Genomic DNA, 15409 nt, shown 5'->3' with positions numbered 1-15409 from the left:
CGCGTCCAAGTGGACGCCCCCGGGCCCGTTGCAACCATACCTGTTGGAACGGGATCCGGAACCCAGCACTGTAGCAGGCCTCCCTGAAGCCCCCTGGGACCAGAAATGGGACATGGCCTACTCACTCACCTCCCCCCCCCCATTTTTGATGCCAGTTGGCTTAAGGAAGACCTGATAGCACCAAAATGGGGAGTGGGGCCCCACCCATGCGAATGCTCACACGTGACCCAACAATCAGCTAACTGGTGGGAGGCAATTCATATAAAATAAACCTGGGCGACAGCACACGGTGCCATAGGTTCACCACCATGAGTGTAGAGCAGTGCTCAGCAACCAGTGGTCTAGGGACCCCTGGTGGTCCATGAGAAAATGTTGGTGGTCCGCACTAAAATTATCTGCATTTTTATATTGCACAAAATACTATTTTATCTTTCTAAAAAATTCATATCAGTCGTCCGCGGGATTTAAAATTATGAAGTTTATTGGTTCCTGAGGTCCGAAAGGTTGGTAGGGAGATGATTCTTCCTTAATACAGGAGACCTCAAGTTAACCACAATTGAACCCAGAATTTAGGTTGCTAAGTGAAATGTTTCTTAAGGGTGTTTTACCTCATTTTATGACCTTTCTTGCCACCGCGGTTACGTGACTCCCCGCAATTTTTAAGTTAATCACATGGTCGTTAGTTGGATCTGGCTTCCCCCTTGACTGGGCTCATCTGAGCAAAAGGGGGTCTCGTGTGACCCCGAGATACAAGTCATAAATATAAACCAGTTGCCAAGTGTCTGACTTCAACGGTTGTAAGTGTGAAAAACGGTCTGTTTGAACGGGCACTAAACGAATGGTTGTAAGTTGAGGACTTGCTGTGTCTGTACGTTAGCCTGGGAAATCAAAGGGACATCTCTAAAGAAGAAGGGAGAAGATATTTCCCTCCTGTTGCCAAGACAACTCAAGAGAGACTTTTATTTTTGCACAATAATGACAACTGGTTGCTAAACTCCATTGTTTCTTTAGTTAAAAGTGTGTCCTTCTAACTCAGAGGTCCCCAAACTTGGCAACTTTAAGACTTGTGGACTTCAACTCCCAGAATTCTCCAGCTGGAGAATTCTGGGAGTCGAAGTCCACAAGTCTTAAAGTTGCCAAGTTTGGGGACCCCTGTTCTAATTTAATGATCAGCGTAAGTATCTACAAGACCACTTCAGATAACATTGATGTCAGGCCTGCAGCCATCTTTTCTTTTCTGTTGGGTCTTTGGCCTGCCACACTTTCTATGATTCTATTATGCATTTTCTATAGTGAGAAAATGGGAGGGGGGATTGTACGGAGTGAGATGCTATGTAGCCATAACAAAATTCTTTCTAGAAAGCCAAGGTCATCCTTTGTCTTTGCATCCTCTGGACCTGACCGGAACTGGATGGGTGGAACTGCCAGTGTGGCAGTGGGAGATTGGACCATGGGATGGACTGGTGGGTGTGTGGGAAAGATCATGAACTTTCAACTGGGTGGGGGAAACCAGGAAGCTTTCAGATTCGGGTTTTCCCAGATGTGCCAACGTGGCTCTCTTCATCAATTGAAACTTTCAATACTTTGCCTTGGACTCTGATCTACGTTTGGATGCTGTTAATTGAATTACCAACCAGGAAGTTCTTCCAATAACTTACCCCCTTCAGCTAACCGCACTTTTCTTCTTCTTAACTTACTCATGTAGTAACTGTCAGAAGATATAGTTTCCTCTAGAAATGGAGAGGATGCTCACATATTTTCAAAATCTACCCTGTCGGTCAACGAGAACCACCTGACTTCATTGCGGACGTTGTAGGGCATGGTTGGTTGCAAATCTACTCTCAGTAACTGTACACATTTTTGTATTGCAGTTCACTTACGCACTGGGGAGCTACGGTAAGCACGCTGGTAGTTTTGGACTGCAAATCCCACAATCCCTTCCCATTGTCATTCAGGTGTACTAGGCCATGGAAGTTGCCTTACCTTTGAGAGCATCAGCCGTGTATTCCTGTGGTAGAGTCAGGCTAGTCAAGGCCAGGGTGATGGCAGCGATGGGTTATCTACCTCTAAGGAAACCAGACTGCTATAGTTCAAGAACCAGGCCCGTTCCTCGCGAGTAAAGTTTTGGTAAAGTGAAGATAGTCTACAAGTGGACTCTTCTATCTCCACTTTCTCTGCCTTGTGTGGGAATTGTAGCTCAACACACCTCATTGGGGATGCCTTTGGCCAAGTTATTCCCAGTCTACATTTATCTACTCAGTGTCTAATAAAAACCCATTGATGTGAACTTATTCAAGTATTCAAGAAAACCATCCTAGCAAGAGAAGGCTCTCTTCCAAATATTTTGCCTCGTTTAGTCCTTCTCTCCAGTGACTTTTCCTGGAATGCTTGGGTGTCTGCATTCCCTGGAATAGTTGGGTTTCTCCAAGGGAACAGCAGTCAACCGAAACAGATTGTTTGCTGCTTACTCATGGAGGCCGTGTGAGGCTTCAGAGAAACACCTGGTTGGACATGCCTATGGAGTTTCTCCATCATCCAGGCCACGGTTGTCCCAAAGGAGCTTTTTCAAGAGGCAAGTGGACTTTCTGGATTTTCTTGGAAGACCTTTCACTTCTCAGCCAAGAAGCTTCTTCAGCTTCTTCTTCAAAGGGAGGTCTTCCGACCTGAAGAAGCTTCTTGGCTGAGAAGCGGAATGTCTTCCAAGAAAAACCAGAAAGTCCACTTGCCTCTTGAAAACGCTCCTTTGGGAGACATAGTTGGACAAAGCTTCCATCCCAAAGCTTCTTTGAAGCGAAGCCCTGATTTGAAACGGGGTCCCCTCCTAATTTAAAACAGGCTCCTAGGAATGTGGAGGCCTTTTCCCGCTCTAGAGGCCAACCAAATCAACTCAACCCACTTCAATCTCCACTTTGAGGCACCAAGTTAGAACGAGGAAGGCAAGGCAGGAAGAAGGTCAGAATTGAGGTGAAGTCTTCAAAGGCCACCTCTTAAACTCATAGCCCAAAACTGAGTTAGTCCATAAGCAAGTATTGAAACATACTTGATTCTTAGCACCATGTGAGGTCACCAAACGTTCGTTGATGTCCACCTAGTCAACCCAACCAGATACAAATGACTGTGCAGATAGATCAAAAGGCTATTTGTGTGGGGGAAATTAAGACTTTTGAGACGTGAAGGTGACATTTGTTGCTAAAGGCCTAACTAGCTTTAGGGGTTTCTCCATTTACTAACACCGGTTGGACGTTTCTCATTCAGGGGGCTACTAATTTTTGTGGATCAGATGATTCTCTCTCTCTCTCTCCGTCGCGCCTCTACACTTCATATCACATATGCATGTGTGTGCGCGTGCACAGGCTTATGGTAGAAACCAAATGTCATTCTTGATGGCTTCTTGAGGAACGTGAAACACCAGGCATTGTGAGCTGCATGGCTCAAGCATTGCGGTCAGTGAATGTCTCTGGGGGCTCAAGCCAACCTGTGTCATCAGCTCTGGCCAATGTCGTTGTCACTGTGCGCATGTCCTGTTGAGTGACCCCACGAGAGGACGGGAGTCCACCCATCCCCCTTCCCCAAATGGCTGCTATCTGTCTGAGAGTCTTCTTTGTTGTCTCTTTCTTTCAGCCCAAGCTTCTATCCAAGGAGCTGCTAGATCTGGTAGCCTCCCATTTCAACCTGAAAGAAAAGGAATATTTCGGAATTGCCTTCACTGATGAGACGTAAGTGTCCAAGGGTCAAGGGTTGAGGGTCAACCGTTTGAAACATCAAGGAAGGGTTTGCTTTTTGGAAAAATTGCTCCGTAATTTTTACATGTACTGATAGCAACGGGAATTGTATTTGCACAATATTGGAAAAGCGAGAATTACCCCAACAGATGAAAACATAATTTGGAAAATATTGGATTGCACAGAGATGGATAGATTGACATTGAAAATAAACGATAAAGGAGACACAGAGTATGATTTAGCGTGGAATAGGTCTTATTAATGGTTAGAGAGAAGAGGTAGAAATTAGGTGAAGGAAGAACATTGTTATGTTCAAGTAAAATATGAACGTTGTTTATAACTATAAGCAGGCCAATACAATTGATATGATCATAAATAAGCTAATGCCATTATAAATATGGTTATCACGATTATATGTACTACTAATATTAAGGTAAAGGTTCCCCTCGCAGATATGTGCTAGTTGGAGGTACAACCATTAAAACACTCTAGAAATTGAATAAATAAACGATATTAAACAAAAATTAAGTGAGTTAAAAACCAAGCTATTACGGGACAGAGGTGAGAAGTTGTTCTCCATTTCAAATTATTCCTGCAACCACAAGGACCGTTTTTCAATTAAAAGTATTGAAATCTCACAATGGGGGGTGTCTATACTTCACCACAGCACACAGGTAGTCCTCAGACACTCGGCCACCGATTCACATTTATGACGGTTGCAGTGTCCCGGGGTCACGTGATGATCCCCTTTTGGTGACTTTCTGACGAGGAAAGTCAACGGGGATGCCAGATTCACTTAACAACCGGGTTACCTCAGTGATTCGTTTAACGACTGTGGCAAGAAAAGTCGCAAAACGGGGCAAACCTTGCTTAAAAATGTCTCATTGAGCAACATACATGTTGGGCTTAGTCCAGGACTACCTGCATAGCTAAATGGGGAATTTGAAAAATTACATTAAATGGCTATACCCCCCAAAAAATACATTTCTTTTTAAAGATAATTCATTCTCTCTCTCTCTTTCTCTTCTCTTCTCTTCCCTTTGCAAAATGGGCTTTTCGTGAGTGAAAGCATCTCTAGTTAGTCATTTATCAAGTGGTAAATAGGACAAAAACAGCCAGAATATAATCAATATGTAATTAGCATCAACAAAACCTTTAACTGATGTTGTCCAGGGCAACATTTTGCTGCTTCCTTAGGTCCAGTAGATGTTTGGTGCTCAAGGATAAAAGGAGAACTCAGAAATAACTGATCTGATATAAAACAATAGAAGAGTTAGAGAATATTTGTAGCTCAGGGTTGACCTGAGGGGTCCTTGGTGCTCTCTGAGCTTGGTGGTTTTCTTGTAGACCTCCTCTTCCTCCTCCTCCTCTTCCTCCTCCTCCTCTTCTTCTTCCTCCTGCCTCCTCCTTATCTTCTTCCTCTTCTTCCCCCTCTTCTTCCTCCTCCTCCTCCTCCTCCCCCTCTTCCAAACTCACTCCCTTCTAGCACTGAGGATGTTATCTAGTTGGGTCATGAAACGTCTGCAAGAAAACAACCAAGCTCAGAGAGCATCAAGGACCCTACAATCCTCCTCCTCTACAAATCCCCACTCCATTCTAGAACGGATAATGTTACTTAGTTGGGTAATGAGATATCTTCAAGAAAACAACCAAGTTCAGAGAGCACCAAGGACGCCACAGTCACCCTATTCCTCCTCCTCCTCTCCACAAACCCGACTCCCACTGATGACGTTACATTCTTGGGTAACGGAACATCTGCAAGAAAACCACTGAGGAGCCCCTCAATAGAATGATTGGATGTGTGTATTTCCACACACGCCTGCTAGCGAAAAATTGGGATTCTTGGAAGCAATCTATGGAACTGTGGAGTCCGTTCATCAATTAGGTCTCCCTGCCCCTTAGGAAAACCCTCAGAGACGGTGTTGGGGAGCGTTTTTTCTGCCTTCAACTGTCTGGAGGGGAGAATCGGTGACCTGTGGCAGATGTGAAGAGCTTGAGAAGGGACCCAGGCCAATTAAAGGGGGAAGATTTATATCCTCTGCAGGGGAAGCAACCAGGCAGAGGGAACCTGATGGTTTCTGGACAGAGAACAGATTCCTAAATATATTAGAGGATTATTAGCAACAACATCCATGGAAGCCTGTTTATTGCGGATCGATAGACTTGCTGGATAAGTGGCATGAAAATGCTGCTTTAGAAAGCTAGAAAAATGGTCTTTGCCCTCACAAAAGACTCTAAACCTCTAAGCCTCCTTTGAAGTGACGTTGCTCTTCTTTGTTTATTATTATGGGCTTTCTTTTTTTAAAAAAAAGGTTATAGATGGATTATTTGGAATGTTTTAATGCCTCTTGCAGAAACTGCCTGGGGAAGTTTTAGAAAGGGGAAGCAGGAAGCCATGTGGAGGGAGGGAGGGAGGGAGGGAGGGAGGGAGGGATGGTAGATAGATGTAGATAAATAGCTAGATGGCAGATAGAGGTATAGATAGACGAGAGAGAGAGAGAGACATGGATGGATGGATGGATGGATGGATGGATGGATGGATGGATGGATAGATAGATAGATGATAGATGATAGATAGATAGATAGATAGATAGATAGATAGATAGATAGATAGATAGATAGATAGATGATAGATAGATATTATAGACAGAGGGAGGGAGGGAGGGAGGGAGGGAGGGAGATAGATAGATAGATAGATAGATAGATAGATAGATAGATAGATAGATAGACAGACAGACAGACAGACAGACAGACAGACAGACAGACAGACAGACAGACAGACAGACAGACAGACAGAAATATCAGAGATAGATATCGGGGAGAGAGTGTGTGTGTGTGATAGAGAGAGAAAGAAAGAGAGATACTGTAGATACATAGATATCGGATATAGATATCGGAGAGAGAGAGAGTGATAGAGAGAGAAAGAGAGAGAGATACTGTAGACATAGATATCGGAGATAGATAGATGGATAGATGGATGGATGGATGGATAGATAGATAGATAGATAGATAGATAGATAGATAGATAGATAGATGATAGATAGGCGCGCGGGCAGGCAGAGATAGACAGAAATATCGTAGATAGATATCAGAGATAGATATCAGAGATAGATATCGGAGAGAGAGAGAGAGAGAGAAAGATACTGTAGATACATAGATATCGTAGATAGATGATAGATAGATAGATAGATAGATAGATAGATAGATAGATAGATAGATAGATGATAGATAGATGATAGATAGATAGATAGATAGATAGATAGATAGATAGATAGATGGATGGATGGATGATAGATAGATGGATGATAGATAGATAATAGATAGATAGATAGATAGATAGATAGATAGATAGATAGATAGATAGATAGATAGATAGACAGACAGACAGACAGACAGACAGACAGACAGACAGACATATCAGAGATAGATATCGGGGAGAGAGAGTGTGTGTGTGATAGAGAGAGAAAGAAAGAGAGATACTGTAGATACATAGATATCGGATATAGATATCGGAGAGAGAGAGAGTGATAGAGAGAGAAAGAGAGAGAGATACTGTAGACATAGATATTGGAGATAGATAGATGGATAGATGGATGGATGGATGGATAGATAGATAGATAGATAGATAGATAGATAGATAGATAGATAGATAGATAGATGATAGATAGGCGCGCGGGCAGGCAGAGATAGACAGAAATATCGTAGATAGATATCAGAGATAGATATCAGAGATAGATATCGGAGAGAGAGAGAGAGAGAGAAAGATACTGTAGATACATAGATATCGTAGATAGATGATAGATAGATAGATAGATAGATAGATAGATAGATAGATAGATAGATAGATAGATGATAGATAGATGATAGATAGATAGATAGATGATAGATAGATAGATAGATAGATAGATAGATAGATAGATAGATAGATAGATAGATAGATGGATGATAGATAGATGGATGATAGATAGATAATAGATAGATAGATAGATAGATAGATAGATAGATAGATAGATAGATAGATAGATAGATGATAGATAGATAGATGATAGATAGATGGGCGGGCGGGCAGGCAGAGATAGACAGAAATATCGTAGATAGATATCAGAGAGAGATATCGGAGAGAGAGAGAGAGAGAGAGAGAGAAAGATACTGTAGATACATAGATATCGGAGATAGATAGATGATAGATAGATAGATAGATAGATAGATAGATAGATAGATAGATAGATAGATAGATAGATGATAAATAGATAGATGATAGATAGAGACAGGATAAATAAATATTGTAGATAAATATTGTAGGGGTTGAGGCTAACATTTTCTGTATGCAAAAGAGACAGAAAGAGATAAAGGAGCAGAAACTCACTTACAGACTGTTGTGCAAGCAGTTAGAGAAGTGATCATTATCTTAGGGGTTCTGGTTGTGTTACAGAATTTTGTAAACAAGAAAAAACCCTGTTTCCTTAAATCCCCTGGATTCAGAAGTTCACAACATCTAGCTGACCTTGTTTGGTTCAGGAACTAATCCAGATAATACCTGGATAGAAATTATGAGGCTATAACTCTGGGAAGTCATAAAAATAAGTCAAAAGGAAGCTGGTGTGAGACCACTTCTGCACGGTTGCCAAGGAAACCGCATTCATGAAATCCCTAGGAGTCCATTGGGACTTGAAGGAGACTAAATTTACTTACCCAAGTTAAAGCAGGAACGTTGGTTTCAAAGCATCTAAACCCACATCCATTAATTCGGTTCCAATTGCCTTTCTTCAGTTTGATTCCTGGTCCATTCTCCAACCCACACTTTTTATTAAAAGGCATCTGTTTTCATGTAGCTCAAGTGAAAATGCCTTTTTAAAATAAAAGTGGTTCATCAGACAAGATACTCCTGATGTTACAACTTCCTAAGTTCAATGTACAGCAGCCCAGCTGTTTCTCCTCCAACATCAGGAGGCTACCAAATTTTGGTTACAAGTTCAGATGTGGCTAGAAAAAATGGTTGGACAACATGTAGAATTCAAGCCAGAATTATTTCTATTAGGTATTTTAACAGAAGGCAAAGGGTCAAGAATTGAAATTGTTAGTTTAGCCTATAGAATAACAAACTTGGAAGGGACCTTGGAGGTCTTCTAGTCCAACCCCCTGCCTAGGCAGGAAACCCTCTACCGTTTCAGACAAATGGCTATCCAGCATCTTCTTTAAAACTTCCAGTGTTGGGGCATTCACAACTTCTGGAGGCAACTTCTGTTCCACTGATTAATTGTTCTAACTGTCAGGAAATTTTTCCTCAGTTCTGAGTTGCTTCTCTCCTTGATTAGTTTCCACCCATTGCTTCTTGTTCTACCCTCAGGTGGCTTGGAGAATAGCTTGACTCCCTCTTCTTTGTGGCAACCCCTGAGATATTGGAAGACTGCTATCATGTCTCCCCTAGTCCTTCTTTTCATCAAACTATACATACCCAGTTCCTGCAACCGTTCTTCATATGTTTTAGTCTCTGGTCCCCTAATCCTCTTTGTTGCTCTTCTCTGCACTTTTTCCAGGGTCTCCACATCTTTGTTGTGGAGGAAATATGTAGTAAGGAAATGAGTAACTTGCTGCTTTCTGCCATTCTAAACTACATCAAGGTGTTCCTTCACCTCTGGAGGAATTGTAAGGGTAATTTAGTTAAAAATTACTTGCATGAAGGATTTCCATTTATTAACTTAACTAGCACAAGACATGACTAGAAAGACCATAGAGACTTTCTACCAGGGAGTTAATGTTGGTAATTGAGAGCCATCCCTTCATCTAGGGTGGCCAAAATTAAATTGTCACACACTTTTGAAAGTTCTTTAACATACAACAGCAACTGACCTTTATGCTACTTGTATGGAGAGGAGCAGAGAAACGTACGATGGTGTTAAATCCAGCATGCTTAAACATTTGAGCACGGAAGAAATCAAGTTAATTCTTCAAGAATTATCCTTGTCAGCCTGGGCATCTTCGTTCGTGTTTATGTATTCAGTTCTATAAATATTTATATCCTCTTGATCTTCTGCAAGATCTCAACCTTGGATGATGATATGGCACAGTTAAATCCCGTTCAGGAGTTGTGTTTTGAACAATGGGTGTTTTTTTTGAATGAGCAAAAACATCTCAGCTCTTTTGTTTCAGCACCTACATCGGGTTATCAAAAATTCTACATCTCCAGAAGGTTCAGATAGTCGTATGCATGGAACAAATAATGGCATAAGTATTCACAGACAAATGTGTCTCTGTATTGACATCAAGAGTATCTTCTGCAATCTTCTTCAAACTAGAAATAAGGAGACATTTCCTAACAGTGAGAACAATCAATCAATGGATCAGAAGTTGACTTCAGAGATTGTGAGGGCTCCATCACTGGAAGCTTTTAAGAAGAGACTGGACAACCATTTAACTGAAATGGTAGAGGGTCTCCTGCTCGAAAGCAGAAGACCTCCAAGGTCCCTTCCAACTCTTGCTATTCTATGTTCTGTGTCAGAGGCAACTAGATCTGCTCATCTTCCTAATTGGCTGTTGATGGTGTCTTAGACCCAACTCCACTTGATAAGATGGAGAAGATGCCAAGAAGAAGGGCCATCTAGTGAAGGGGTCTCCAACCTTGACAACTTTAAGACTTGTGGACTTCAATTCCCAGAGTTCCTCAGCCTGCAAAGCGGAGGAATTGAAGTCCATAGGTCTTACAGTTGTCAAAGTTGAAGACCCCTGATCTAGTGTGTATGTTGTGCATCTCTCAGAGATGAAGTTTAAGAGCCAAAATCAAATTTGCTTGCTATTAGGACAATTAAATCCGTGGAACAGAAGTTGTCTCCAGAAGTTGTAGGTGCTCCAACACTGGAGGTTTTTAAGAGATTGGACAACCATTTTCTCCTGCAGGAGGTTGGACTAGATGACCTCCAAGGTCCCTTCCAGCTCTGTTATTCTGTCAGTCTCATTCGCTCTCTCCTTCCTTCCTTCCTTCTCTTCCCCTTTCTCACTCCCTCCCTCTCCCTCTCATTATTTGTTCATATTGTTTGGGTTGATCTTAGATCCTCCCTCTTTTGTGATCTTGTTTCAGGCGTGGCTATTCCCCCACTTGGCATTTTACATTAACAGGTTCATTGTCAAGGTTATTGCAGCCGTTTTGTTTTGCTTTTTAAGTCGTAAAACTGATCATAAATGATAAAAACGCCCAACATCTGCAAACGCGTCACTGTCTTTTTCAGCCAAAGTGGGAGGGCTCTTTGCAGAGTGACGAGATCCAGTTTCTTGGATGGTGGGATCAGAAGGGTCTCGAGAACGTCAAAAGCCAAGAACACCCACCCACCCCCCGCCGCCGCCCCTCTACCACAATCCAACAACGACTTCCAGCTTAATCAAAGGAAATGGGCCCCAATAGCATCTCTGGGCGCAGCCCGTAGTAACTGCTGCTTGTTTTGAGTGTGAACGAGCGTGCAAGAGAGGAGCAGCTGTGTTTTCCCAAAGTTCTCAAAAGCCAGTTTGGCAGAGTTAATTTGCAAGGCTGTTCCAGACATACCAAGTGGCAAATAAAAATGTCTGAGACATTGCTTGGCCGTGTTTTAGCCTGTGGAGGAACCTTCCAGGCCTTGCATAAACTCCTGACATTGACAGTGTTTCATAAATAAAAGCGACAGACTTTCAATCATCGCGTCCCACAAAGGGTGGTCAGGAGAGCAAAGAAGGACCCTGGCTCTTATGTCTCCTCCTCCCCATTTTCTCCTCCTCCGTCTCCGGGTCCTGCCTTGACAGGTTGAACGTCTGAGTTAAACATTGGAGCTTGACGTGATACTACAGCCATCCCCAACCGTCTACAACAGTGAGGGCAAACCTTTTCGGCAACGAGTGGCCAAACTGGAATGCGCCTGCGTGCCGGAGCCCTGGAAACCTGAAAAGCACTTGGTCTTTGAATTTCCGGCATGTGCCAGCCACTGGGTCTTCTAGTTTCCAGTGCGTGCTGGTCTTTGCGCACGCCGGAGCCCCGGAAACATGGAGACTGGGAGGCCAGTGCGCGCATGCCAGCTGGTCTTTGGGTTTCTGGGCCTGCAACACACGCAAAGATCAGCTGGCCTAGAAGAGCAGCCAATGCAATGATGCGCATGCAGAGGGCTCTATGTGCCATAGGTTCACCATCCACAATGTTGATACCTCAAGTGCCCAAGGATTGCACTTTTGTTGAACTTCTTCTGCCTGACCATTGCAAACCCATTTTCCTTTCCCTCGGACCTTCCTTGATCTCCAACTCCCATGGCTCTTAACTTCCCTTAATTTGATTTGATTTAATCTTTGATTTAATCTTTAAACCAAAGTTTTAAACAATGGTGGAGGAGAGAAGCAGGTATGCTTAAGTTCCTGTAGGAGTGGCAGAGTAGAAGTAACACGATCCATCGATCCGTCGATCAATCGATTCATTCATCCATTCAATTTTCATGCTGCCCACCTTCCCTACAAGGTGGTTGATGCCACCTTGTAGGGCGGTTCATGCAATGCAATGACACAAAATGATTTAATGTTCTAATCTCCTTTTCTCTCTCTCTCTCTTGTTTAACCAGGGGCCATTTGAATTGGCTTCAGTTGGACCGCCGAGTGCTGGAGCATGATTTCCCCAAAAAATCTGGATTGGTTGTTTTATACTTCTGTGTCAGGTGAGGATGGGATTTTTGGTCAAGTCATCTTTCCAAATGAACCTGTTTCATCTTATTCGTGGGTTTTATTATTTCATCTATTGCCCTGAGGCCTCACAGAATATCAGCTCTTGACTACCGACTAGGATTCAAGAAAGTCATCACAAAAATCATCACACACTTTTCACCTGTTTCTTATTTTAAAAATCTTATATTTTTCTTACACTTGAGGCTGATTTTAACTGTGTTATTGTAGGGGAGGTACTGATGTGTCAGTACGACATGCTTGCATCTACCTCTGTTCGCCTTTTAACTGTATTGTTTAGATTATTAAAAGGAATTAATTGTTTTAAATTTCTCTGTATTTTGCATCAAAAGTGCCCTAAGGGTTAGAAATATTTCTTTCACTTAATACCCAATATGGTAGAAGCGAGGAACTTTGTTCCAAAATATTTGGAGGGTATCAAATTGGAGAAAACCTGATATTTTGGGGATTATAATCAAATAAAAATATTCAGTAAATCTCCATCATTAAACCACTGAAAGGTTGGCAGTTCGGTGGTTCGAATCCCAAGCGCCGTGTAATGGAGTGAGCTCCCGTGACTTGTCCCAGCTTCTGCCAACTTAGCAGTTCGAAAGCACATAAGAAATGCAAGTAGAAAAATAGGAGCCACCTTTGGTGGGAAGGGAACAGCATTCCATGTGCCTTTGGCATTGAGTCAAGCTGGCCACATGACCACGGAGACGTCTTCGGACAGTGCTGGCTCTTCAGCTTTGAAACGGAGATGATCAACACCCCCTAGAGTCAGGAACGACTAGCACATATGTGGGAGGGGAACCTTTACTTTTACCTTTAATGAGAGAGGAGGGGGGAAGGAGAGAGTGTTACAGCTCTCTCTCTCTCTTTCTCTTTCTCTTTCTCTCTCTTTCTTTTTTGCAATCACTTCCTTGTCTTCATTTCTGGAAATTGGATGGTTTTCAAAGTCCCAGAATCTTAAGAAGAGCAATACTGCCCTCTGCTGTTTCTCAGAAGCATCTTCTTTGTTTTGCTTATCATCTATATAATCTCATGCAAGGAAGAACATTTTAGTGGTTTGTTCCTCACTATCCTGGCCCAACCTCATCCAGTCTTCTGCCTTCAGACAGGCCAATATTGAATTCTGCTGGAAAATCCACAACAGAAAGAGGAGGGTCCATTTTTCGTTTCTGCTTCCCTCTAATACATCATGTCAGGGTTCCAAATAGCATCCAAAAGTAAATCAGAGTCCGAGGCAAAGAATTGCTCAAAGTTCCAATTGATGAAGAGAGCCACGTTGGCACATCTGGAAAAACCTGAATCTGAAAACCTCCCGGTTTCCCCCACCCAGTTGAAAGTTCAGGATCTTTCCCCCACACCCACAAGTCCATCCCACGGTCCAATCTCCCACTGCCACGCTGGCAGCTTCCACCCATCCAGTTCCGGTCAGGTCCAGAGGATGCAAAGACAAAGGATGACCTTGGCTTTCTAGAAAGAATTTCGTTATGGCTACATATCATCTAACTCCTTACAATCCCCCCTCCCATTTTCCCACCATAGAAATTGCATGGAAAAATAATAGAAAGTGTGGCAGACCAAAGACCCAAGAGAAAAGAAAAGATGGCTGCAGGGCTTACACATTATTAACTTCCTTTATCATTAGCCACACCCTGCATAATTTTGGAAAAATTCTCTCTTGACACATAATTATTCATTTTAGGAAATTGGCATCAAGACTCTTTCTCAAAGCAAGATGGGGGTTTTCTTTCGGTCGTTGTGAATGGGCCATGTTCCCCGATCTTCCACTATTTCTTTGAGTTCTTCTATGCTTTCGCTGGTGTCAGCTTTGATGGTGTCCAGCTATTGTGGTCTTTGGATGCCTAGTTTCCTTTTTACCGCTAACTCTTCCCAGCATAACCCTGCCAGCAAAAGTGCATCTAGTCAAGGCTGTGGTTTTCCCAGTTGCAATGGATGGCTGTGAAGGTTGGACCATAAGGAAGGCTGAGCGCCAAAGAATGGAGGCCTTTGGACTCTGGTGCTGGAGAAAACACCTGCGAGTCCCTTGGACTGCAAGGCCATCCAACCGGTCAGTCCTAGAGGAGATCAACCCTGGCCGCTCTTTAGAAGGCCAGATCCTGAAGAGGAAACTCAAAGACTTTGGCCACTTGAGGAGAAGGAAAGACTCCCTGGAAAAGAGCCTCATGCTAGGAACGATGGAGGGCAAAAGAAGAAGAAGGGGATGACAGAGAAGGAGGTGGCTGGATGGAGTCACCCAAGCAGTCAGCATGAGCTTCAATAGACTCCAGAGGATGGTAGAGAACAGGAAGGCCTGGAGGAACGTTGTCCATGGGGTCACGATGGGTCAGGCATGACTTTACAACTAACAACAACACTTGCTTGTTAGTCACCTTTGCGGTCCAAGGAATACGTAGGAGCCTTCTCCAGAGTCACAACTCAAACGAGTTGGTTTCCTTCCTGTCTTTCTTTGTAAATAGCAATAGCATTTAGATTTAGATACCGCTTTACAGTGTCTTGCAGCTCTCTCTCTAAGCGGTTTACAGAGTCAGCCTCTTGTCCCCAACAATCTGGGTCCTCGTTTTACCTACCTTGGAAGGATGGAAGGTTGAGGCAACATTATGTTGATCAAGATCGAACTGCTGGCAGTGAGCAGAGTCAGCCTGCAATACTGCATTCTAACGGCGCCATCAAAGCTCTTAAAGGTCCCATTCTCACAACCACAGGTAGCTCAGGGGAACAAAATAGACTAACCTACATTTGATTCCCAGGCTGACGTCTTTGCTTTTCCATATTCAGCTCATGTTCCTCATAATCCTTAGACGTCATAACTGAAATAACTTCTCTATCCATTCAGGATGTCATCCAGGCACCGATTGTTCCAAAACCATTTTCATTTGAATGCCTTTTTATGCCTCCCTTCTTTTTCGTTGAGTGTTATTAGGGAGATAAATATTGCAAGAAGTGCTTTGAGGGACATTTCATTTGGAGGATGGATCTCCCAAAGCCGAATCACT

At 42.9% G+C, this 15409-nt stretch overlaps 2 protein-coding genes across 10 annotated transcripts in view; both read left to right on the top strand.

Moving 5' to 3' along the window:
• FRMD4A (FERM domain containing 4A) overlaps positions 1 to 15409 on the top strand; it is a 336245-nt gene that overhangs the window by 228439 nt on the left and 92397 nt on the right. For all 9 annotated transcript variants that reach the window (XM_081957227.1, XM_081957229.1, XM_081957226.1 and 6 more), the window contains exons 3-4: positions 3622 to 3716; positions 12290 to 12382. In XM_081957227.1, the coding sequence (XP_081813353.1) occupies positions 3622 to 3716; positions 12290 to 12382 (188 nt within the window). The remainder of the gene's footprint in view (positions 1 to 3621; positions 3717 to 12289; positions 12383 to 15409) is intronic.
• Positions 1 to 15409, top strand: part of FAM107B (family with sequence similarity 107 member B) — a 363543-nt gene that overhangs the window by 280391 nt on the left and 67743 nt on the right. The window lies entirely within an intron of this gene.

The sequence above is a fragment of the Natrix helvetica genome (assembly GCF_964273705.1).
Source record: "Natrix helvetica genome assembly, chromosome: 6".
Lineage (NCBI taxonomy): Eukaryota > Metazoa > Chordata > Lepidosauria > Squamata > Natricidae > Natrix > Natrix helvetica.
Note: the sequence above shows the minus strand (reverse complement) of the source record. Positions and strands in the feature narration are given on the sequence as shown.